This window comes from Cutaneotrichosporon cavernicola (genome assembly GCF_030864355.1).
Source record: "Cutaneotrichosporon cavernicola HIS019 DNA, chromosome: 7b".
Classification (NCBI taxonomy): Eukaryota; Fungi; Basidiomycota; class Tremellomycetes; order Trichosporonales; family Trichosporonaceae; genus Cutaneotrichosporon; species Cutaneotrichosporon cavernicola.
In genome coordinates this window covers 277,003-301,675 of record NC_083400.1, presented here as the reverse complement: position 1 = coordinate 301,675, position 24,673 = coordinate 277,003, and the positions used below count along the sequence as shown (strand labels likewise).

Genomic DNA, 24,673 nt, shown 5'->3' with positions numbered 1-24,673 from the left:
GCATGGTGGCTCGCGGCTCGTCGTACGTGATCTCCCTTAGACCTCAGGCTTAAGATAGACATAGAGGGCGGTGTTGGCCAGAACTTCAAGACCCCTCTCGGCCTCCTTTTCCTCCTCCTCGCCCTCCTGTTTGCGTCCAGGGCGCGTACTGCACGCTACTCACATACCCCAATAGCCATTCCAGCCAGCCACCCATACCTGGGCCGCTGTTGATCGGATTCGCATTCGAGCTGAGCTATCCACGCGTAGCGGGATACGCAGAAAAGGCAGATACGAAACCAGATGTACATGTACAGATGGACAAAATTGTATCGACGTGTCAATGTGTCGAGCCGGGAGTTGTCTTGGATTGCTTACAGCTCGATCAAACTGGATCAACTCAATACCTCCAATGAGATTGAAACTGCCTTAAAGACAGTGAGCGATAACATACCCCGCGATCATTGGACTGGACTGACGCTCCACACGCTTCGGAATCCGCCGCGCCACGACATTCCTACATTCCTGGAACGAGCGGTCGTGCGGATCGCCAGGCCGGATCACTGATCGCTGTCACGTCGGGTGAAGAGTCGGGAGAGTCAGTGAGATTCAGTGAGGCAGCGTCTCCAGCGGACAACGAGAGAGAGGGGCGTAGTGCAACTTGAAGTATTACCGGGAGCGTTTGGAGCTTGACGACGGATTGGCGGCTCGAGCACACCTCGGTCGCCGACTAACAGACTAACAGGATCAGTGCGAGACAACTTGATACCTACAATGTCTGTCCCGCTATCGTTGGTTTCCTGGCATTGGGGTTGACTGCAATTGCAGCTGAGGACACTGTTACCTTCCCTACTGTATCAGAAGACAAGAAGCTACACTAGAGAATAGATGAATAGAGAGCTCGCGTCCTTGGCAGACTCGCCAACACTGATCCGCGCATCGTTGTTTGCCGTCACGTCGTCGTCATCGTTGCGCCCCTCTGCTCTCATACCCTCCTCCAACTGGTACCCCTTTAAACCCAATACCTCACTCAAGTAGTCTAGCCCAAGCCATGGGCAAGTTAGATAAAGGAGAGAGAAGAACCAAAGGACGCCAACCCCTTGCACCTTTAACAACCCTTCCGGCCTTAGTCACCCGACCCGGTGTCCTCCTTACCTAGATAGAGGCCTGGAGGGACACAAGGAGAAAGGAGAGAGGAGAGATGGAAGGCTACCTGCTTCGCGCTTCTGTTTGTTGTTGGAGTGATTGTATTTGGATGGGGGTATACGTAGGAAGGCGCACAGTGACACTGCGCCCCTCTGCTCTTGGCCTTTGACTCTCAACACCCTTCCCCCCCCCCCCCCCCTCCCCCTTTCTCCCGTAGACACATTGAGCTTTTGTTTTCTTGTTGTGCTCTCCCAAAACATCTTCTCAACAACAACGCCCAACCTTCCCTCCTCACTCCCCTTCTGAAGCGCCTTAAAGCGCAACCGAAATCTCCACTCCTCCCATCTTGCATATCTTGCAACTCTCTTCTGCGACACCTGCAATATCTGCGACATCTCCGAGAGTCGTGCAAATCACCCATCCGCCGCTCACCCATCAACCATTCGCACATCGCCCAGACCAAACTACTCTGTCTCAAAAAGATGACCACCGTCCCCGCCGACCCCTGTTTCCCCCATCCCCCTTCCCCCCTCCAGAACGAGTCACACGACCGCTCCCCTCCAAACCCTCGTCACTCACCCGCCTCTCCCGTGCCAACCCCGACTCCGAGTCCCGCAGGTTGGCCCGAGATCTCCCTCCCCAACAGCGCCCCGGCGTATACGTCAACGTTCCCCATCAATAGCGAGAACAGTGTTTCATACATCAAGGTCGAACACAACAGTCCGTCTGCCTGGTCCGAGCCCCGCCAGTCCCGAGACGTCCTCTACGCTGTGCCTTATCGTCACCCTGAGGAGTGGCACACCGCACACGCTGGTCACACCACGCACGCAGCACACCCAGCTCATCAGCAACACCAGCAACACCAGCAGCACCAACAGCACCAACAGCACCAGCAGCACCAGCAGCACCAGCAACACTCCTCAAACAATCCCCACTCGTACCAGCAGTACCAGGCTCACCCCACCCACAACATCCACCAGACGCCGCAGTACCAGTACTGGAGCGCCCCACCTTATCCCAACATGCCACAGCCGCACCAGCAGAACGAAGAGAAGCGGCGCCAAACTGAGATCCAGAAGCAGCGTCGCCACGTCTGGTGAGTCACTGCCAGCCCGTTCGCAAGCCGCTCGGATCCCCGCCACAAGCGACAGCGCTGACACACAGCCCCGTGTGTGACAAGCGGTTCAACCGTCCCAGCTCGCTCAACACGCATATGTCTGTACACACCGGTGCGAAACGTAATTTTTCCCATTTGCACGCTGACGCAAGCCTACCAGTGCCTGCGTGAAGGCTGCGGCCGTCGTTTCTCAGTCAGCTCCAACCTTCGTCGCCACGAACGCGTAAGTCTCACCTCACTCCTCCCCCCTTCCCCACCTCGGCTTCTTCTGCGTCTCTTATCTAACGTTTCACAGACTCACGACGCCCGTGCCCGGCCCCAGTCGGCTACGCCCGCCCGTCCCGCCCAGGCGTCAAGCTTCTCTGCCGGCTACTACTCCAGCGGGAACAACTACTACATGCAGCCTCAGTTCGACTACGCCGTCCCTTCGTCGGATCTCCGCGACTACGCCGTCGTCGGCCCCGGCGTGGCCAGTACGAGTGCCAACGGAAGCTCGTCGGCCATGAGCATCGGCGTTGCGCCGCCCCAGCGTCGCGAGTCAGCCCCCTCCTACTACCAGACTACCCCTGCGCCGTCGTCCACCCCCGCCCAGATGTTCCACGCCCACAAGTCGATGCCGACTTGAACGCCAAGACGTTGCTCAACCCGACCTATCCCAATGTTCATCACCATACCTGATTCCGAAGCATTTACCCAACGATCGATATCTTTCCATCTCTTCCGTCTTCTCGTTGAACACTTTCATCTCGGCTTGATTTTTACGAGTGACAATGCAAATATCATTAGAATTGTAATGTGGTTGCAGCTGAATTGGGTTGCACCAGGTGCCACGCTGCCACTGTTGAAGTGAGACATGAAGAGTATACAGAAAGTTAATACGAAACTACGGGTTTTATCTAATTTTTCCCGGAGCTGGGCCTACGGGTCATCCAACAGCCACAGCCAGGCCTGGAAAGGTTCGAGTGTAGTGGCAACCCGCTAAACATCCATGGCGCTTGTTGTCTGTGGTCCACTCACCACTTACTCCTTCCCAGATCGTGGAGTTACTGCACTCCTTTATTCACCAACATCTGTGCAACATTACCACCACATGGCCATGTCCACTTCGGCGTTGGGAACCTCCTTCCCTTCTTCCTCCTCGCCATCCACCCCAGTTCAACCTCTCCGCTCACGAAGATCGGTGATTCGAATCCTGGCAACTGAACACCGCACCTGGGTTGACCTGAATGACCAATGTTCCTTAACATACAGGGATCCCACGGAACGGGAGCACAGACTCTATGCTGCTATGCAGTGACTAGTTGTGAGGGGGCTAGCGAGTGTGTCAACAGTGACCCAATACTTGGATCCGTCGCACGCACCTTGTACATCAGTTGACTCACCCACTGCACAGACCTTCCTCCATAACACCTCCACCATCAACACACAATGTTTGTGCCCAGTCACGTCACTATTCACTATGACTTGTCGCACTTGATCATACACTCTTCTCCATTCACATCATGCGCCCCCGCTCCCAAGAACGGCACGGCCACGAGCTGCAAAGGGACCTCAACCCTACTAAGCGATATCTGGCCCGCCTCCGCCGTGGAGGATTCCACGTGACGAATATGAGTCTCGTCGTATGGACCGACGCTTCCCTCCTACTCCATCGTCCGACCAAAGATATGGGGATCGGTATCTACTGGGGCGAGGGGAGTTGGGCGAGTTCCATTCTGAGTAGGGAACGGCCGCCGCCAGGAGTGGTGACGAATTGCCACCAGGCTGAGTTCTATGTGAGTTTGACGGGCTGAAAGCTGACGGCGGAGGAAATGGAGCAGGGAGAGACTGGCAATGGAACAGGGCGAGATTGACGACAGGCGGTGATTCGCGCGATCGAGTTGCATCCTGATCCGAGGGTTAGACTTGAAGTTCGGACTGACTCGATGCATGCCATCCACCGTGAGTCATCATTGGAGGAAGGTGCCACAACTCGTCATGTCCAGCATCCTGGGAGATCCTGAAACACCAACGACAGACTTCCAGAACCACCAAGTCTGGAGTGCGCGTAACTGGCGTAAACGTCCCCATGGCAAAAAACTGGCCGTCAAGAGTCAACAGGACATCGTGCTGCTGAAACGTCTCGGCCGGGCTTTGAATGCCCTCACATGTCAAGTCTCAGTCACTCACGTGCGGGGCCACTCTACCCATCGGGGGAACAACAAGGCGGATGTACGTGGTCTGGTAAAGGGGTTAACACCAGGCTCTTGCTAAAGCCGCCGCGCGCGGTAACCTCATAATCGAGGTGTCGGACGACGAGATCGAAGTCATTGAGATTTCCGACGACGAGGACGAGGGCGAGGACGAAAGCGAGGAAGAAGACGGCGCCGTGCCCCCATCTGGCGCTGATGTGGAGATGGGTGAGGACCACGAGGTCATCGTGATCTCGGATTCGGACAAGGGATACGAGACCTGCGACGATGAGAACGACGACGGTGGTGACGACTCAGATGACGAGAGTGGCGACTCAGACGACGAGAGTGAAGAAGAACTTCATAATGCGCTTCGCTCCAAGCGCCGCCGTTTGGCTTAGGGGTGGATTGAGGACACCGTTGCGATGACTGGAGGGAGAATGACGACCGTTGTAACGTGTTGGCGGGAAATACCGTATTGAGATAGTTGTGAAATAGCTGTTTGCATGTTGGAACCGTAGATAAAATAGTACACGAGTAGCTCTGGTGATCTGGTGTAAGGATTTGCGCTGCGTGAGCAGAGGGCGTGGGAGTGTCGTGGAACGACCAAGCTCGGTACAGTATCTGTGTTTGTTTGGTTCCGCGGCTTTGTGTCGAGTCTCTTCTTCATTACTCCTTCTCTTTTCAACTCATCCCCCTCACTCTTCTCTCACTCCTCACTCGCTTCCCTCAAAGCCACCACCCGCTCCACGTCAATCTATATTCCCCTTGCGGCTGATCCTTTTTTTTCATTTCCCTCGCATCACTCTAGCTCCTCCATTTAGACGCGTCGCCACCACCTTGTCTCCTCATCACCACACCAAACTCCTCCCCTCTCTGCACACATCACGTTTTCCAGTGTTACTCCGCGTCACAGATTCTCTCATCTGGCATGCAGGTGTCTTGGAGTGGGGCAGGTTTCGCCGAGCACAATGTCGAAACCTACCTGCCGAGGACAAATGTTGAGGATTAAACAGGCTAATCCGGCCCGAGTGAGGGGAGTTGTCTGAGACTAGTTCGTGTGATCAATCAAAGTTTGACAGGAATGACAACTGCTCTGAAGATTGAGTGGTAAGTGTAGCTTGTCTGCAGCGGTAGCGTCGCCGCTAGAATCACCGATCGGCCGAAAATGTTCGCGCCCGCAGAACATGAACACTGTATCGCCACCTCTCCGCCGACCCGAATTTGCCGCTCACCTGAAATGGCCGCACATCATGCCTGCTCAAAATATAAAATCGGCGCACATCATGCTTGCTGAAAATATAAAATCGCCGCACCTTACCGAACCCCGAAATCGCCGCACGCCAGCTTACACTAGCAAGAGGCCGGACGCCGCACGGTCGTCACAGATAGGGAATGTGAGTAATCAGCTGAGTGCTGATTACGCATATTTGTAGGATGGGACGCGTCGGAGAGTAGATAAGAAGGGAGCCACAGCGGCCATCCCACCCAGACAACATTGACAGAACACTTTGATCGACACCTAGACCCATAGACGACTAGACGCACACATACACACGATCACACACCACACACCACCCCTGCCCCCCTCACACCACGCGACACCATGTCGTCACCACATACCAAGGAGTATGACGTTGAGGCAGCCCCAACCTCCCCCCCATCACCCACACCAACACTCTACCGCTCCCCGTCCACAATCTATCGCGAACGCGGCACAGTACCCGTCGAGCTCGTCAACGCTGTCTTAGAGAAGGGCGATGTGTTCGAAGTCGTCTTCGACGGACCAGATGACCCCCGAAACGCACAGAACTGGAGGTGAGCCTCCATCCCGAACGTGACTAACCTCAGCCTGGCCAAAAAGGTTTTCCAAACCGCCCTCATCACCCTCGCCACGCTGTGGGCGGGTATCGGCTCGGCGGTCCTCTCCGGCGCCGCACCTTCGATCAAGGCACATTTCGGGGTCTCGGCAGTCGTGGCGGACCTTGCGAACGGCCTGTTCGTGCTCGGTTTCGCTCTCGGACCACAGGTGTTTGGTCCCCTCTCAGAGGTACAAGGCCGCAAGTGGCCCCTAACCCTTGGGTTGTTCCTCGGTACCATGTTCAGCATCCAGTCCGCCGGCGCTGGAAATCTCGCCACATTACTCGTCGGACGCTTCCTGGGCGGCGTGTTCGGCGCTGCACCATACGCAATTGGAGGGGGATGGTTCCACGACGTCTACGACAGCATACACGTCCAAGCGGGCGTTTCGTTCTTCGCCGCCGCTACAGCTGGAGGTCCCGCTTTGGGACCGATCATCGGCGCCGGGCTTGCAAGCACGAGCGAGACATACGGATGGCGGTGGGCCGAGTGGTTCATGGCCGCGTATGGGCTTCTCGTAACCCTCCTCCTCGCGTTGTTTATGGACGAGGCGTACTCACCCGTTATCCTCAGCAAGGAGGCGAAGAGGCTCCGCCGCGAAACCAAGGTATGGGCATACCATTCCGAACTCGATACCATCTCCATCACGCCCCGCGACATCGTCCTCCGTTACGTCCTCCGCCCGATGCGCATGCTCGTCACCGAGCCACTCCTCCTCGTCGTCAGCACCTACATGAGTTTCGTGTACGCGCTCCTGTACATGCTTATGGCGGCTTTGCCCGTCATCTTCGGCGAGTATCGCGGAATGGGCCCCTTCGTGCTCACCACACCCCTCTTTGCCGCGTTTGTGGGTATCCTCGTCGGCGGTGCAATTATCATCCTCGACATGGTTCGGTATAAGCGTCGTCTGGCTGCAACGGGAGCGGAGAGCCTTCCTGAGGAACGTTTCCTCCCCATGGGTCTTGGGGCAGTCATGCTTCCCATCGGCCTATTATGGTTCGCATTCACTGGCCCGGCGCAAGTCGCGTCACCATGGTCCTCGATTATCGCCCTCGGTTTCAGCATGTGCGGCATGGTCCTCATCTTCGAGTGTGGGATTATCGTTCTTATTGACAATTACCGGTCGTTTGCCAACTCGGCCATCGCGGCCAACACCCTCACAAGGAGTATCTTTGGCGGTACTTTCCCCCTGTTTACCGCTGGTATGGTGCACAACCTCGGATACCAGGGGACGTGGAGTATGGCTCTGCTCGCCTTCATTTCTCTGGCGCTCGCACCGATCCCGCTCGTGTTCTACCACATCGGCCCAAGGCTACGAGCGATGAGCAAATTCAATCCTGATTTGTAGAGCATCTTGAATAGCCTACTGCATGTACAAGGGTATTATACTGTCAGATTCTTGCATGAGGTTTATGCAATGGCCTTGGACGAGAACAACTCTGCGAAGGAGTCGAACCACTGCAAATACGTAATGTTGCACAATGACGTATGCGGATGGAGCCAAACTTGCCACCCACTGCACAGCTCGGTGCCAAGTCTCACTTTCACACAAACTCACCATCTTCCTCACCACCATGTCCGACAACAAGAACAACAAGGGCACCTACGCCGCTGTAGCCCGCGGCACAGCCGACAACCAGCCCGAGGGCACGCTCGTTAACCTCGAAACCCAGCCGCCACCATGTAAGTCGTCTTCCCTCTTGAGCTGACCCCAGACACTCCTCAAGATGGTCCCTCCGCGCCTGGTCCCTCCGGTCCCTCAACTCAACCCCCCAACACCAATCCGATGCACCACACCGCGATGCACCACCACATCCAACGCACCCACCGCACCCCGCGCCAGACCGAGGAAGGCGTGCTCATCGTCGTCGCACACTCGCCCGAATACTATCTTGCCCTGTCGCGCGCGCGTAGGCGTTTCTGGGGCACGATGCTTTGGGCGCTGTTCATCTACTTCATTGCAGTGTGGGTATTGCTCCTCCCGTTTTGCGTCTAGTGGGTGAAAGCGGCTCACCCTAGGATGCTCGTCGGTGGCGGTATCGAGGACGCGTACCGCAACAACCACGGGAAGCACAGGAAGCATGACCCTGTCGTGTGGGCGAGCGAGTAGGCCTAGGCGTATACACGTCGGCGCAGTAAGAGCAGAGTGATTTACAGTGGAGAGGGCCGTGTAGAATTCTAGTGTAATATGCGATGTGTAGCTTGTCGCGCCTGATAGCCATGAGGGCGGACGAGGTCTGCCTGGGTCAACGGAACTCTTGAAGTGAGAATCATGCCAATGATCACAACACTTAACATCCCTTGTTCTCAATCTCCGAAACCCTACAACCACCCCTACACCCATGTAATACAACTAGAGCTTGGCCAAGCGCGGCCTCGACGAAGGCCTTGGCGAAGCCACAACACACTGGTCCTTGCGGTTCCAAATATCCGCATACTTGTCGAGACAGTGTTTCTCCCTCTCCCCCTCGCTCATCCCATCAAAGCGGTGCGGATCAAGCGCGGCACGGAGCCAAGCATCGTCGGCCTTAAGCGTCTTCTTCCCCAATGCGGCGAGGATCTGGGGAGCTAGAACCCCGGCACTCCCAGCCGCATGGGTAACCCAAGTCCCAACGAGCGCCCACAACGCGCCCCCCGAACCTTCCTTCATCCGACCACAAAGCGGCATCCCGTCCGGCGTCATGGTCATCAACCCCGCAAACGCGTGCGGGACATCATGTACGTCCATGGCTTTCCACCCGTCGCCCTTGGTGCTGCGCGGAATGACCACGCGCGGACCATTGAACGTGCGCGCCGTTTCGTCTGGCAGGACCGAAGCGCTGGCATCCATCCACCCGTCGAATTTCGGTTCCCATGCCGCCACGCCCGAGGCTTGGTTCTTGAGAGACGAGGGCTTGATGTGTACGGGCGGATGCGCGTAGGATCCCAGTCCGTCGCGTTCGCCGTGGTCCCGAGCATAGACGGTTTGGCCGGGGAATCGGACGAAGGGTGCAAACCGCCCCGGCTTGCGGAGGAGGTCTTCCTGCGGCGGCTGAGGGCGGGGTTCCCGCCGCTCACTAAACACGTACGGGTGAGCAACGGCTACCGCGGCCGCCTCGAGGGTGGGAAGGAGCTGGCCGCCCCAGGCGCCGGTACATACGGCCACATGGGCCGCACTTAATACCCGCGTACCGTTGGGAGTGGAGAGAGTAACCCGCCATCCCGCGTCGTTGGCGATGCGAGTGACGTTGCCATCGATCAGGGATGCGCCGTTATTCTTGGCCTTGAGGATGTTGGCTCTTGTTACGGTCTTGGCATCACATACCCCGTCGTTGGGGAAGTGGACTGCGCCCGCCGCGTCTTCTCTCACGAACGCCGGGGCGAGAGCGGACGCCTCCTCCAGCGTCAAGACTTCGGCTGCGAGTCCCAGAGAGTGGGCGAGAGTCGCGCGTGCTTCCATCGTGTGGATCGTCTCTCCGGGTCCAAGGGCGACTTCGAGCCCTCCGACTATGTCGAACCCATTTGGAATGCGCGTGTAATAGGCCACAGAGCGGCGGGCGAGTTCGGCCAGAGCGGGGATCGAGTTGATCTGAGCTACGACGCCCGGAGCATGGCCTGTCGAGCCGGGGATCGCGGCGATGTCTCTATCAACGACGGCGAGCGAGACGTGGGGCGACAGCATGGCGGCCAGCGTGGAGCCGGCGATGCCAGCGCCTACGATGACGACGTCGAATTCGGGCATGGTGGGTGTGGGCCCAGAGTGTTGGGTTGCGCTCTTATATTGAATCGCAGCGTTCCGACGCTCGCCGACACTTGCCGCGAGGCGAACGGGTATGGATGATGGACGGAGTCGCGAATCGCGTCTCCCACGCCTTCGCCTACCTACTTCGCCTGCAACCGGGTCTGGGTGGGCAGGGCCTCGGCCTGCCGCGATGGAATGAGGAGTGGGCAACAACATCAGGTGACCAGGTGACTGCCAATCCAGGCACCGCCGGCCTGCGTGAGTTGCGTTGCCGAACTTGTGGCTTGATCTCCATTGAGGGCATTCCGGCTCGGGAGTGGCTTATCGGCGGAGATCGAGCGGGTTGCCTCTCTCGCCAGGAAGGAATGCTAAGACGCGGTTGGACCGGGGCCAAGCACAGAAGAAGGGGATGACCTTTTGATGAAAGCTGGCAGACGAACAACGACAGGTCCTGGACAGACTCCTCAAACTGGCCAAACGCGATACCATAACTGTGACATCGTGGCTCTGTTATTTACAATTATGACAGGGGGAATCTAACATGCGAGTCGGAAAAGCAGTCTGTGGGCGGGCTCTAGAGCGTGGTCGGGACCTTGTCCGCGCCCTTGAAGCGCGCGTAGAACGACTTGCCAGCGAAGAAGTCGCCATTCTTCATCCCAACCACCATGCCGGGTGCGCCGACCTCACCAAACCACGGCAGGACGAGCACGCCCGCACCACCAGGAGGACCGAGGGTCACGATAGACGACAAGTCAAACTTGGCGGGCTGATACTCAGACGGAACCTTGTCCTTGATCTCGGCGGCGAGGATCTTGGCGAGTGCCGTACCCTCTGCTGCAGCGGAAACGAGCGTCTTCCAGGCTGGGACGGAGGCGACGTCGCCGAGCGCGTACGCCTCCTTAAGGGTGGTGGAGAGGACGCGGAAGTGGGCGTCGACGGCGATGTGTCCCGAAGGCGTGAGAGCGCTGGGGTCGGCCGCCTTGATCAGGTCAGAGTTGGGGATGTTGCCGGTCGACATGAAGACGAAGTCGGCTTCAACGGATCCACCAGAAACGAGGGGAAGGCTCTCGACCTTGGGCAGGGGGCCAGGAACAAGAGGCGCGCCATTGGGACCGGAAGCGACACGGTCATCAAAGACGAGCTTAACGCCACGCTTGTGCAGCTGGCTCTCGAGCGAGGTCGACACGCGGGGAGCGGTAGGCTGGGGAACGTAGTTCCTTGGGTCGGGGGTAGCGTTGCTCTTCTCTCCTGGATGAAGGAGACCAGACTGGCCATGGACGATAGTGAGTTGTTTCTCGGGATACAGAGCGTTGATCTCGCCCGCGACCTCAACGCCAACAGTCCCTCCACCGACAACCACAATCGACGAAGCAGCCTTGATCTCGGCCTGCATCTTGCGCAGGAGGCTCTTGTACTCGTCCATGCTCGATCCTGTAACCGGCCGCATTGGAGGCGGCTGCGACGCGCCTGTAGCGAGAACGACCTTGTCAAACGCCAACTCGGTCGATCCCTCAAAGGCGCGCTCGAGGGTCAGAGAGGTGGGGCCGAGCGCGACGACGTTGTTGGTGAGGACGACGTGGCGCGAACCGGACGGGAAGACTGTGTCTTGAGTGATGCGGGCGAGGAGGTTCTTGTCCTCCCATCCTGGGGTCAGGTGGATTGATGGCGAAACTTACCGGGCACGACGAGGGCACGGACAATGGTCGGCATGTGCACGACGAACTCGGAGCGCTCGATCAGGACGATACGGTGGGTCGGAGGGAGGCTGGGCGCGAGCGAGTTGGCGAGCGTGTGCCCTGCGGCGGAGGCTGGGGTTAGAAGAGTTAAAAGGGGGGGACGTACCGCCGACAATGACAATGTTCTTGAGCTCGGGCTGGGCGACGGTCATGGCGGTGGTGGGGGGGTTGGGAGGCTGGTAGGGAGGTTAGGTTGAGCTGTGGAGCTGTGACGGCTGGGTGTGAGGGAGAAAGTCGTAATGTACCGAGTGGTTCTTATATACACAGAAGTCTTAACGCGGGAACGTGGTGTTGTGACCCGACGTGATGGTGAGAACCTGCCTGACCCGGGCTTGCTTTGTCAGTTCAAGGTAGTCGCAAGCTGGGTATCAGGGCTGCAAAGTTGATCATCCCGAAGAGATAAAAAATAGTAGGCCGACTTCCGACGGAAAGGCCACGTGGTGCTTCACCACGGCTTGGCAATGCCCGTGTGTAGTCATGACACGTCATACAAGCTCTTCTGGCATGTTCACCAGGATATGACCACCAGCCAAAATATGGTGGTCATGAATAACACCTTGTCTAGATTTGGTGACTATGGCTGAGAGATGAGCCGCTCCGGCGGAGGGGTACTGGTATTTGCCACTTGCAACCTGAACGTCTGGGCGCATGAGCCGTCGTCGCATGACCGCCCAGATATCATATCTGGCCAAGTGGTACGACGATCGTTCCGTCGGAAGTACAATGAGGAGGGAGTGGGGCAGACCATTGTAAAGCGTAATGACGGCGGGCCCAAATCCACGTGATGGTGGAGGTGGAGGTGGGCAATGCAATGACATCACCTGCCCACTCTCCACTCCACCTCCATCCTCGTCCTCATCCTCATCCTCACCCTCACTCACAATGGAACCCCTCCAGTTCTACACGGTCAACGCGTTCGCCAACTCGCCCCACTCGGGCTCCCAGGCCGCTGTCGTCCTTTTTCCCGCCAACGACCCGCGGTGGGACGACGAGACTTACCTCCAAGCAGTGGCAGGGGACTTTGCGTGGCCCGCAACAGTCTACCTTTCACCCCTAGGCGATGACTATGCGATAAGGTGGTTCACCAAGGCTGGAGTATGTCCATATATGGGTTAGCTGATGGAAGGAACTGCCACTCTGCGGACATGGGACTTGCGCGGCCGCCGCTGTAGTCTTTTCACTCCGGGGTGGGGATAAGATCAATTTCGAGCATCCGAAGCAGGGCCCGCTTTCCGCCAGTTTAGAGGGCGAGGTTGAGGGAGGTCTGCGGATCGGAATTTCCCTCCCCATTACACCCACCACCGTTTCACCGGACGAGAGGCAGGATTTACGCAAGGACCTCAGCTCGTCGACGGGGCTCGAGGCGTCGGATGTCATCCGTGTGGCCAAGTATGATTGGGGAGGGAAGAGTGCGGTCGTGCAGCTCGATCCGGAAACTGAACTTGCGGGCCTGCATGTTGATCCGAAGGCTTTGGTGAGTGGGCGGGGGAGAAGTGGGGAGGATGCCAAGGGAGCGGCTGCGATTCAGGCAACCTGAATGTTGCATCCTTGCCCCAACTTGATCCCACCAGCTTACACCAGGGCGCACACTACACCGTCACGATCCTAACCCAAGCTATCGGCGTCAAGGACGGCATGGTCCAGATCCGCAGCCGGGTCTTCATCCCCTCCGTCGGCCTGGACGAGGACACTGTCGTGAGCCCCCCCTCCTCTCCTTCCTAGACTATTCTGACCTGACTTCAGACCGGCTCGGCCCATTCCGTCCTAACGGGATACTACCTCTCCACTGATGGAGGCGGAAGGAACGCCACTGAGGCACTGATGCGTGACCCCAACGAAGACGGAGACGTGGACTGCAGCAAACCGAGCACTGTCATCCTCGACGGCCAGCAGCTCAGCCCACGCGGTGGGAGTATTCGCTGCTCCCTGGTCAATGGGCGGGCCTGGCTCGTGGGAAAGGCGTACGTTACGGGTTCGGGGACGCTCTCGGTTTTCCAGTGAGGTCGGCTAGGTCGGGGCTCGAGTGGGTCAGGTTGGTGTTGAGAAAGATCTGGGCAATGTGCTCAAGGGGCAGGGTAGGGTTAGCAAAGTATAATGTTATGAAGCAGATCCAGCCGTGGCCGCTCGGTTCCTCTTAAAGAACCCACGATGCAGCGTCTGATCCTGCGAATATACTGCTGGAGAGGACATGGCAGATCGACTGGCGCCCTGGCGCCCTAGTTTGTCCGTCGACTCAACTGTACATCTGCTTCAACTCCCTTGGCACATCCCAGTTCCCACCTCTCTCGCTGAATTGGCCACTGAATCAATGTCCCATACTCAACCCCACCACCCTCACCCTCAACGGCATACACGGCATGTCACGCATCACCCGATTGCTCGAGCTGTTATCATCTCTGGACAAACACGTGCACAGCCCACAGATAGGGGGATAAGATTTAACGCTTTACCTCCCGTACCCCATCTAAACTGTTACAGTGCACGTACATACGCGCGTGACGGATGACGCAGAAACATTCGAACGAAAGGAACGTGCGCAAAAAATGTATAACCTATAAACCTAGGCAGTGTAACGCGATCTACAACGAGGGTTACGCAGGCATACGAGGCTTGTTCGGAGCAATTCAACAGCCAGGTACAACTCTAGCTAAGCTCGGAAATTCCAATCTCCAATATGCTCAAACCCTCAACCATCAACCAGCCGTCATACCCGGCTGCCTGCAATATGGCCCACACTAACCTGATTAATGGATTCAGCTCTGCTCCAACTAGATACACGACGCGTTTTTTCTGTGCATGCCGCGCTGGACGGGGCCCGATCCCTGAGGGCTGCATGCCTGTTCAAACTTAAGAAGCGCCACGGGCTGCATGCCTGTTCAGACTTAAGAAAGCGCCACGGGCTGCATGCCTGTTCAAACTTGAAGAAGGCGCCACCGCCATCTGGGGAATGGTGCCTGCGTCGTACTGTCATGGATGGTGGTGCAGCTCCGAAGCCGCACGTAAAGGAGATACGTCCTATAGCTCCTGCAGGGCTCCGTCATCGCCGCTTGTCAGCCCCTAAATACTTCCTTGCCAGAAAAGAAGGCATCGGTTGCGCCGCCACTCTAGCCGTGCGGAACGTTCCAACCCGGACGCCACTATTTCGATGGACAGGCGTGCGGGATCGTTTCCGTCCTAGCTCGGCAACACCGGCTTCCGCTCATGCTTGTGTTCTACAGATCTTCCAGTGTTATGAATTGTACTGTTTGTACATGAATGTTTGGACCACTCTTACTTGCTTGATGTAGATATTTGGGTCGCGGCAGCAGACACTAACATGACCCGCCCCGCCCGTGGGAACAGCTTCCCGAATGACGGGGAGGGCAGGCACAAAAGCTCCAGAACTGACATACCTTGGTCTCGAGGTGTCGGTCCCCAGCCAACCCCACCGAGGAAACCATAGACCAGTGCGCTCATGTACTCTGACATGTCCCAATTCCCTGCTCAATTCAAGCAGTATAGAACAATGGGACGCAGAAGAGTACGTAGATCGACGCCGGCGCTCAATTCATGTAGCGTGATGTGGCTGCGGGTGCGGCGTAGCGGGGAGACCGGGGCCGGCGGGGGGTGGCCGATTAATAGTTATTTTTGTAATGGATCCTAACTACTTTGCAGAGTACCAAACCTTGTTTGATGTAGGAATTCAGGGCATGGACACACTTTGTGGGACCTGGTTTGATCGCTCAAACCACCCTCCCACCCTGACATGTCAGTCAGTCCTCTACACCCACTTTGCTCTTTCTGCTCTCAATGTAGAGGAGAGTACGCAGCCATCAATACAGGTATTCTTACGATTGACCTACATTGTATTACCCTAACTGCGCTATGGATAGAAAAGATTATTGAGAGCATGTGAGCCTGTGAGGTCAGGTCTGGTTCTCCTTCTGTTCGGTACTAGTTACTGGGTGGCGTCTCTCCTTGACAACGACCATTTCGTTGACCCTCTTGACCCTCTTGACCCTCTGAGATTTCACCCTGCAGGCAAAAATACAGGCCTAGACTGTGTGGGACCTACTTGGCAAGTACTAATTGCCCTTTGGGGTCTCCCGTCCTTTCTAATGCACACTGCACACTATTACACTCTGTGGTTAGTACTCTGTCCTTGCACCTTGCTCCTCCCTCCTTGCTACTCCTTCCTTGCTCCTCCCTCCTTACTCATCCCTCCTCCTCGTCTCCTCTCTTCCTCCTCATCCTCTCTCAACAAGCAAGCTCCAGTTCCTCGGATCCTCACCTCCGAATCGCCCTCTCTTGCTTGCAGCTGCTCAATTCAACTGGTTGAGTTGAATTGCTGTTGGGCCCAACTAGACTTTGTTCTGCGAGCCACACCTGCCCGGCCAGCCCGACACACCGACACTTTTGAGCCAGGCTCATGACTCACTTTACCCATTCAACCTAACCTCAATCCACACTCTCCACTCTCCCACTCCAACCAAACCCCCGGTAACACCCCGTTACACTCCCTCATCCCCGTTTCGTCGCCGTAACCCATCCGTCGCCGACCACTCCCTCGACACCCGCCCGACCAAGGCCCCCGATCGGCAGGTCCCGCACTCTTGCGGCTGACCCTCACCTTGCCTCTCCTACGCGCCTCCACCTTCCCCGCCGTCACATCCTCCCTTCGCCGTCCACTCGACTCACGCGATCGCAAGTACCGAGGTACACTGGTGAGTGACAAGAGGACGAGGAGGATAGCCAAGGGCAGTCCGCCAGCTTGGCGAGCTGGAGGACTGAGTAGGGAGTGGGGGCTTGAATCCGCGAGCTTTAGCGAGCTACCGCTGCGAGCGCTGCGAGCTACAGGGGAGTGGGTGGGCGGGCAGAACACCTCGCGTGTGCATGTACGTCCATGCACACTGACTGCCGCTCATAGCAATCATGGTCGCTTGCAGATCCCCTCTCCGCCAGCGCCTCCCAGGCACCTGGTGCTATCCCGGGCGCTAGCTACCGCCATAACACCCGCTCGTGCTCTGGGCCGCCCCGGAAGCGACTGCCTTCACTGTCCAAGGGGTGATTGCGCCTCTGGCTCCCTTTGGACACGGACCATGGAGTTGGGGGAGAGCCTCCTGCATCAAGTGCAGGTCCCTCCCCCGAAGTCACGCCACCGTCTGTGCGCGGGAGAGGCTCATCACTCTCGCACGCATGAGCTGTCTTCACGAAGAGCTGCTTGCCTTACTCTGTTGTTGCTGGACCGCCCATTCCGTTGATTTCCTGATTGATGTTGACCCAACAGCAGTTGTTGAGCCCGTCTTGCATCTCCCGCACCCCGCTGCAGCAATTTCCAACAGCGGCAACGCATAGGTTAGTCGCACTACTCTCGGCGTCGTGACGGGGGCTGATCCGGAGCAGACTCGGAGGAGCTACGTCGGCGGTTGTCACCGATCGTTCAATTCGACACTCGATGCCATCCCGCTTCCCTCTCGCTTTCACATTGTCATCTTTCGATGCTCGCCGCTAGTCGCCAGCAACCACACGACGCTCCTCATCTCCTTCCGTCGAGCCGCGTGGACTCACCAACCTCACCGTTGGGATCCCGGTTCCCCATGTCACTTGCCGACCGGGCGGCAGTGGCGCAGCCGGCGGTGGCACCGGTGACACAAGCGCATGGGCTTGCCCCACCGCCTGTGCCCCCACGTCGTCGGAAACTGTTCCAACGACGAGACCGGACACCCGAACCCGAGCCCCTCAAGCTCGCCCCCCTTACTTCCCCCACATCCGCACAATCATCACCCCAGTCCCAATGCTCCCCATCTGAACCACAACTATCCGCGCGATCCAGACTTCGGAGTCTCTTCAACCCCGAGTCCAAGTCCCCGACAGATGCCGCGCGGCAGTCGGGACATAACTTGCCGTCCGCCATGCGGTCTACGTCGCCGGCCTCTCATATCCCTCCCACAAATCTCGAGAGACAATCGTCTCGCCCTGGATCGCGCGCCGGCTCTCGTCGCGGCTCGTTCAAAGCTCCCGCGTCCTCCTCGCGTGTCCGCCTCGACCTGCCCGAGTCACCGCCCCCGTTGCCGCCGCGCACAAGCCGGCACCTCCGACACATGGGCAATCTGCAACTCGGTTCGCGTAGCACACCGGATCTTGGTGCTGCGAGGCGCGCACAGCAGCAGCGCAGCAAGGCCGCGGCTGCAGAGAATGGGGCAGAGACGACGGGGAAGAAGCGTGGGAGAGTCTCGCTCGGCATGCTCTTCCAATCCAGACATCGGTCAGTCTCGACACCAGTTGCCAAGCCGGAGGACGAGCAGGAGGAGCTTCCACAACCCCCTCCACTTGCGGCACCCGCGCCGGCAGCAAAGTCGGCACCAACAACTCCCATCACGCCCACATTTAGGTGCCCAAGCTGTGAGGCATTGGACGTCACCACTCCTCGAGCAGTATCGCGCCGGCCATCAAATGGTGCAGGACATGGTCGTCAACTGTCACGCGGGCCGTTACACTCGACGGTACGCACTGGTGACACTTTCCCGGCACGCGGCCCACCTAACGCACTCTACAACAGCGTGTACAGGTACGGGCATTCCGCGAGTATGACGTCGATGCACGGCTCACATCCGCCTCTCGGCATGAGCTTGTCACAAACAAGTCTCATTCACTCACGCAGCAGTCTGCACAACCTCTCGCACACCAGCTTGCATAACAGCTCGCGTACCAGCTTGCACAACAACAACTCGCGCACCAACCTTGGCTTGGGCTATGCGAGCACGCACCCCTACAACGCCTCGAAAGCTAGTCTTTCTCTCTCACAGACGTCTCTCATCCTCCCTGACAATGGCCGCAACCAGCTGCTCTCCAAAGACCACTACCACTTGCGCTTCGCCGCGACGTACATCATCAACCTCATCGCGCCGTCGTTGCGCGCTGCCAACTTCCAGAAGTCGGAGCGCAACATGGAGATCAAACGGATCACCGAAGATCGGCTTGCGATGCTCCAGCGGATGGAGAGAACGTGGGGCAGCTCATGGTCTGAGGCCGCAGCAGATCTGCTCAACGACACCCCTTCGGACCTGCCGCTCGAGGCGCAAGAGGCCAAGCTAAGAGCGTGCAACATCACTGCGACCGCAAAGGCACGCGAGCGAAAGGTGTTTGTGAACGCGCTCGCCGACGGAATCATCTTTTGCTTCCTTTTTAACCGCCTCTTCCACATGCAACCGTCCCGCATCCAGCGCGTCAAGGTGCCCAAGGACGAGACGCGTATCAAGGCCAACCTCGATCGCTTCCTGTCGTCGTGCCGCGAAGTCGGTGTGCCCGAGAGCGAGATGTTTGGAATCGGCGATCTCGACGAGCACTCGCCAGAAGGCCTGGCGCTTGTCGCGCGCACCGTCCTCGTCCTTGCGCAGATGTCCGGCCCCACAAATGTCCCACGCGTGCGCATTGGCCTCCGCTTGTCCTCAAAGTCGGAGACTTCACAGTCGACCCCGATGGCTCAGTCTCCAAGTCACTCCGGAACCACCTCCACTACGCCGTCGCAAAGATCGTCTGGCGTTACATGCGTCGCTCCGCGGACACTCAGCGACCGCTTGCAGCGCAGCGGGTCGAGTGACCTCCTTGACCGGCTCCACACTGAGAACGGTACCTCCAGCGGCACGTTGGTCTCGACCACGACTGCTACAGCAGGGAGGACGGCAACTAACAACGAGGGCTTTGTGCAGAACATCTCGACAACCGCCAACCCCCCATTGTCTCCAGTCGGCGCGGCTGTGAGCGTTCCACCAATACCCGCTCTCCCCGACGTCCTGCCCCAGGCCTCCAATGCTCCCCCCATCCCTACCATTTCTACCCCGATGCCTGCGCCGGTGCCCGTGGCGTCTACTGCCAGACCACAGCTCATGCGCGCAGGCAACCGTGTGCAGGTCTCGTTCGCGTCTGACTCGAGTTCTCCGCGTGTTTCCAGCTACGAGTGGAACAGCAGCGTCTCGTCCGCGCACTCGTCCTCGTACCTCACGCCGCTTCAGGAACGCAGCCCGCCTCACGGTGTCAGCGACCGCATGCCACATGAGCGCACGCCACCCGAACGCAGCCAGCTGCAGGAGCGTGAGAGGACGCCCAGCCTCGTCAGTGCAAGCTCTCATGTCCCCTCGTCGTACTCTCGCTCCAGCATGAGCGCCAGTGGTTTCAACGGGTCGGGGGCCAACATGATTGGCGAGGATTTCCATCACGCTCTCGATGAGGCGACCATCGTTGACTCGTCGTTGCAACCAGAGTCGTCGACGTCGTGCAACTCGCCCGAGGCGCGCAATGTGTCTGAACACACGCTGCAGGAGGCAAGACGGAAGATCATCGGCACCTTGCTCTCGAGCACTGAGGACCTGTCCCTGGCGAACCACATCCAGGACGACGCACGTGGCTTCGCACTGTCACAGTCCCTCGCAGCGCTCGAAGGCGCGGTTCGCCCTCCTCTCAACCCGAGACGATCAGATAGCCCGCGGTTACGCCCCGTCTCGCGTGCCGCGCGCACTCAGAGCACTGAGCTGGAGCAGCGTGTTGGTGATGAAGCTGCGCATATGCCATTGCGACCAATGAGCGAGCTCCCGCCTCGTCCTCGCATTAGGCGGCTAAGCGTGAACGGCAAGATCTATGTCCCAAGGCGTCCGCAATCGCCAGCGTCTCCGAGCCTCTCGATGCACGGCGGCATGGTGCAGTCACCTGATGCGCTCGTAGACTCGGGTGCAGAGTTTGGCGTGTCCCGGATCATGACCAAGGACATGACCAAGGAGAAGCGCCGGCGCTCAGCCGACTGCGCCCCACCCGGAATCACGTCTGGCCGCATCATGAACTTGAACAACCACTCCATGGTCAATCTTCCCAGCCGCCGCACGCCGACGCTCAGCCACAACAATAACAACAGCCGCGACAGCATGGTCCACGGCTCGCTGCAGGTTCTCGAGTTTAACAACTCGGAAGGACACGAGAGCATGCGGTACCAGTTGGGTAACTGCATTGGGCGTGGCCAGTTCGGCTCGGTATACCGCTCGCTCAACCTCTCGACGGGCCAGATGGTTGCCATTAAGCGCATTCGACTTTCTGGCGTCAAGGAGAAGGAGGTGCGCGACGTCATGCGCGAGGTCGAAGTGCTGCAGCGCCTCTCGCATCCGGGGATTGTCAAGTACGAGGGCATGTCGCGAGACGACCAGTTCCTGAACATTGTGCTCGAGTTTGTCGAGAACGGCTCGCTCGGGCAGACGCTCAAGGCGTTTGGCAAGTTTAATGAGCGCCTCGTCGCGTCGTACGTTGCCAAGATCCTCGAGGGTTTGCACTATTTGCACTCGCAGGGTGTTGTGCACTGCGATCTCAAAGCGGCCAACATTCTCTCGACGAAGAATGGCAACATCAAGCTGTCCGACTTTGGCGTGTCGCTCAACATGCGCGCTGTCGAGAACTTTGCCGAGCGCGCGAGCATCGGGCGAACTGTTCTCAAGAACGAGATTGCGGGAACGCCAAACTGGATGGCGCCCGAGGTCATCAAGCTCTCGGGCGCGTCGCCCGCGTCGGACATCTGGTCGCTCGGATGCACGATCATCGAGCTCATCACTGGCAAGCCACCTTACTCGGACGTGCCGAACAGCATGACTGTACTGTTCCGCATTGTCGAGGACCCAATGCCGCCAATGCCCGAGACGTCGCTCGAGCTGCAAGATTTCCTCAAGCTCTGCTTTGTCAAGGAGCCTGCTCTGCGCCCTACGGCAGCGATGCTGTTCGAGCACGAGTGGGTCCGCGCTGGGCGCGGCGACCTCCTGGTTCGCCCGCAGGACTCGCTGCCGTTCCTGCGCAGACTGAGCCAGGAGCCAGCCCACCACAGGATAGAGTCACAGCGCGTCTTCTCGAGTAACGCGCAGGCAGGCGCGCCATCTGCTGCGGCATCGATGATCGACTTGGGCGACACGGCTCATTTGGCGCAGATGAGCATGGTCAGCTTGCACTCGCACGTCGTGCATCATAAGGACGATCGGGAAGGCAGTCCCGAGGCAGTTTCGAGCGGCAAGGCACACGCACTCGTCAAAACATCGTTCGCCAAGCCCATCACCTGCCACGTCTGCCTCCAGTGCCTCAAGAAGCAGGCGCTTTTGTGTCAGACCTGCGGCCTTATCACGCACACCAAGTGTGCTGCGCGCGCGCACCCCAAGTGCGACGTACGTGAACAGCTCGCCCTCCTTGCGCACCACCAGGACTGGAGCGTACCCACTGGCGAGTCATCGCCAGACCAGCCAACGGGTTTGGGCATCTCGTCGTTGCCAGCCCGCCTCTTCTCGCGGAACAAGAGCAAGAGCTCGCTCGTCGTTCCGTCCAACAGCTCGTTCGACTCGCGCCGCCGCTATTCGAGCGGAGGGAGCACGCCTGGCCACAACTCGCCAGGCGTCGAGCCCGCCTCTCTCCGCTCCCGCCTCAGCGACCACTCGGACGAGACGGGCACGGGGCCACGGCACCCCAACCCTTCCACGTCGCTGCTCCGCATCGACGAGGACGCGACGTACGACCGCCCGGTCATTCGCGTCAACGCGCCAGAGGACCGCAAGATGCCCGCGCCAGTCGAGAACCCCGGCAAACGCCGCTCCGTGCGCGGAGAAAAGAAGGGCGACTGTGTCGTGCAGTAGTCTGTTTTGTGCTTTTAGTTTTAGCACCCCTAGTCGGGGCGGGAAACACATGCATACCTGCCTCGTGAACTGCGGCGGAGTAGAGCTGTGGCGGAGAAACTCCCCTCCGCCATAGTACGAGTTGAGTATGAACTGTGCTGGTTGGAGTACATATGTGCGTTGCAGATGGTGCGCACCAAAGATGACGAGACAAGGTGTGCCTCGTCCATCCAAACGAATCTGGCAGGAAGGTGCGGAAAACGTTGCTCTAGTTGGCCTTGTTGGGTGTGCTGGGTACTGTACGGGGAAGGTGAACGTTGGTGCAGTTGGGTGGGAGTGGCTTGTGTGTGTAGAAGTGAATTTCTGAGGCTCAACTAGTGATCTCCCCTTGAACTGCTCGAGAAGACGTCTGCCCGTCTGGAGGAGGATGAGGTGGTAGATAATCACGAGGTTGAAGCCCGGAGACTGCTGTTCAAACCACGGCTCAAAGGCGTCCCTTGGGAGATTAAACACGCCATCGGGCGCAGCATCGTAGAGGATATTCAAGACGTGGAATAAAAGGGAAGAAGTATTGAGGGGAAGGAGTATTGATTGGAAGGAGGAATGAAGAATGGGAAGAAGGGGTGTAGAAGGGGAGGAGTTGAAGTCCAGGCAAGAGCTGGAGTGCTTGTGTGGTCTGGGGACGGGAAAGTGTTCCTGAAGAGCAGATTGGGATGATGGGAAGGAAGAAGAGGTTGAGAACAAGTTGAGAAATGGAGTATTGGATGAAAGAGAATTAGAGATGGAGGACGATCTGTATATATCTCATACAATATGGTGAGGGAAGGTTGACCTCGACTGTCCCACGCATAGATTCTCCAACACTTTGCAACGATGACAACTAGCATGACGCTGATTGCGAACACTATATTGAGACTGGGGTCCGTCTGCTGTCACTTGATTAGGGAGCCCACCAACGAGCCGGCGCCTGGGGCCACGTCTCGATCTCGTACTGCTCGGCGCCAATCATGAGGCGATAGTCATGGTGTGACACGAGTGTGAGTGACTGTTCCAGCTCGGCGGCCGGGATGTGTGGCGGAAGGCCCATGGCCGACGAGCGGTGCTGGCGAGCGCGCACAAGGTTGACGATACGCGCCTTGAGCGTCTTGGGCTCGAGGTAGTGGTCAGTGCCGATGATGTGGTGGTCGATCTCGTGCAGTCCCACGAGGGTGTAGGTGTTATACACGCCTGACGCGACGACGGTGGCGAGCGAGTCGAAAAAGTCCTCCCCGGGACTCGTGAGGTTCATGATACGTGCGGTGACGGGCGGGTCGTCGTCGCCCGGATAATACAAGTGGCGATGGAGGGCGCCACCAATAGGGAGCATGGAGAAGATGAGGACGGCGGCGTTATTGTGCCGCTCACCGGCCGAGCCGACGGGGAAGTGTGCTCCACGATAGGCGAGGTCGAGGAGGATGTTGATGACGTGTTTCTTGGGCTTGGCAACCAACGAGGCCGTGAGCATGTCCTGGCCGAGTCTGCAACTCAGCGAGAGTGGCGAGAGGACGAGCAGATCGACAGCGGTGAGGTTGGGTGATGCGCGCCACAGCCCGCCACTGATGAGGCGGCGGAGGACGCGGGGACGGCCTTCATGCACAATCGTCTCCCACTGGAAGCTGGGGAGACGGACCGTGCTGTCCATAATGTCCGTGTGGGCGAGGCGGCGCTTCCAGTGCTTGTTATCCGACGACATGGGCTTACCGGGGAGCTTGTCACCTGCGGGAGTGAGGAGTGCGAAGAGCGAGGTTCTGCCCTTGTCGTAGCACGTGGCCGAGCCCCACTGGGCCACGACGACGTGTCCGAACAATATATCGTCGGCCAGACCTCTAGCGGTACGCGACACCTCGCGGAAGGTGAGCTTGACGTCATGGGGCGCGAGTGCGATCAAGCGCTTCAGGATGCTGGGATGGGCCGTCGTGTCCAGCACACCCGCGTCGGCATTGAGAGCGAGGACGCCCTTCATCGGCGTCGGAGGGTCGACAGTCAATGTAACAGTCATGGTATGGTGGAGTGATAGAGTGAGTGTGATGGAAAGTTGGTGGGAGGCGGAGCACTGTTTATCTACACGGGCTGCGTATGGGTCTGCCGAGTGCGACTCGAGCCCCGTGGAGGGCGGTAAGGGGGGTGTCTCGGATCTTGCGTGTCTGCCTGTTAGTGCCATGGCGTCGGTGGCGTTGAATGCTGGTACGAATGAGGGGTGACACAGTGGGAGCGGCGACGCGACTGCCAACTCTGGTACTAACACATCAGAAGCATTCCGCCCATTCAACCTGTTGAAATACCAAATCTCTAACTGA

At 58.3% G+C, this 24,673-nt stretch overlaps 9 protein-coding genes across 9 annotated transcripts; 6 read left to right on the top strand and 3 right to left on the bottom strand.

Annotated features, from left to right (window-relative positions):
• Positions 1-1,607: 1,607 nt before the first annotated feature.
• CcaverHIS019_0703320 (uncharacterized protein) lies at positions 1,608-2,867 on the top strand (the record flags this gene model as incomplete). Its single annotated transcript, XM_060603753.1, has 4 exons — positions 1,608-2,221; positions 2,290-2,363; positions 2,395-2,465; positions 2,538-2,867. The coding sequence occupies 4 exons, from the start codon at positions 1,608-1,610 to the stop codon at positions 2,865-2,867; spliced, it is 1,089 nt and encodes a 362-aa protein (XP_060460016.1).
• Positions 2,868-3,744: 877 nt separating this feature from the next.
• On the top strand, positions 3,745-4,814 carry CcaverHIS019_0703310 (uncharacterized protein; the record flags this gene model as incomplete). Its single annotated transcript, XM_060603752.1, has 2 exons — positions 3,745-4,017; positions 4,485-4,814. 2 exons carry the CDS (start codon positions 3,745-3,747, stop codon positions 4,812-4,814), a joined length of 603 nt encoding a protein of 200 aa, XP_060460015.1.
• A 1,205-nt stretch (positions 4,815-6,019) lies between these two features.
• CcaverHIS019_0703300 (uncharacterized protein) lies at positions 6,020-7,621 on the top strand (the record flags this gene model as incomplete). The annotated part of the gene is made up of 2 exons (XM_060603751.1): positions 6,020-6,231; positions 6,265-7,621. 2 exons carry the CDS (start codon positions 6,020-6,022, stop codon positions 7,619-7,621), a joined length of 1,569 nt encoding a protein of 522 aa, XP_060460014.1.
• Positions 7,622-7,847: 226 nt separating this feature from the next.
• On the top strand, positions 7,848-8,383 carry CcaverHIS019_0703290 (uncharacterized protein; the record flags this gene model as incomplete). The annotated part of the gene is made up of 3 exons (XM_060603750.1): positions 7,848-7,956; positions 7,989-8,238; positions 8,293-8,383. The coding sequence occupies 3 exons, from the start codon at positions 7,848-7,850 to the stop codon at positions 8,381-8,383; spliced, it is 450 nt and encodes a 149-aa protein (XP_060460013.1).
• A 243-nt stretch (positions 8,384-8,626) lies between these two features.
• Positions 8,627-9,994, bottom strand: CcaverHIS019_0703280 (uncharacterized protein; the record flags this gene model as incomplete). The annotated part of the gene is made up of 1 exon (XM_060603749.1): positions 8,627-9,994. One exon carries the CDS (start codon positions 9,992-9,994, stop codon positions 8,627-8,629), a length of 1,368 nt encoding a protein of 455 aa, XP_060460012.1.
• Positions 9,995-10,568: 574 nt separating this feature from the next.
• On the bottom strand, positions 10,569-11,882 carry CcaverHIS019_0703270 (uncharacterized protein; the record flags this gene model as incomplete). Its single annotated transcript, XM_060603748.1, has 3 exons — positions 10,569-11,638; positions 11,671-11,802; positions 11,837-11,882. 3 exons carry the CDS (start codon positions 11,880-11,882, stop codon positions 10,569-10,571), a joined length of 1,248 nt encoding a protein of 415 aa, XP_060460011.1.
• A 730-nt stretch (positions 11,883-12,612) lies between these two features.
• Positions 12,613-13,731, top strand: CcaverHIS019_0703260 (uncharacterized protein; the record flags this gene model as incomplete). The annotated part of the gene is made up of 4 exons (XM_060603747.1): positions 12,613-12,825; positions 12,857-13,204; positions 13,312-13,425; positions 13,474-13,731. 4 exons carry the CDS (start codon positions 12,613-12,615, stop codon positions 13,729-13,731), a joined length of 933 nt encoding a protein of 310 aa, XP_060460010.1.
• A 3,890-nt stretch (positions 13,732-17,621) lies between these two features.
• On the top strand, positions 17,622-22,358 carry CDC15 (uncharacterized protein; the record flags this gene model as incomplete). The annotated part of the gene is made up of 1 exon (XM_060603746.1): positions 17,622-22,358. One exon carries the CDS (start codon positions 17,622-17,624, stop codon positions 22,356-22,358), a length of 4,737 nt encoding a protein of 1,578 aa, XP_060460009.1.
• Positions 22,359-23,277: 919 nt separating this feature from the next.
• On the bottom strand, positions 23,278-24,375 carry CcaverHIS019_0703240 (uncharacterized protein; the record flags this gene model as incomplete). The annotated part of the gene is made up of 1 exon (XM_060603745.1): positions 23,278-24,375. One exon carries the CDS (start codon positions 24,373-24,375, stop codon positions 23,278-23,280), a length of 1,098 nt encoding a protein of 365 aa, XP_060460008.1.
• Positions 24,376-24,673: the final 298 nt, after the last annotated feature.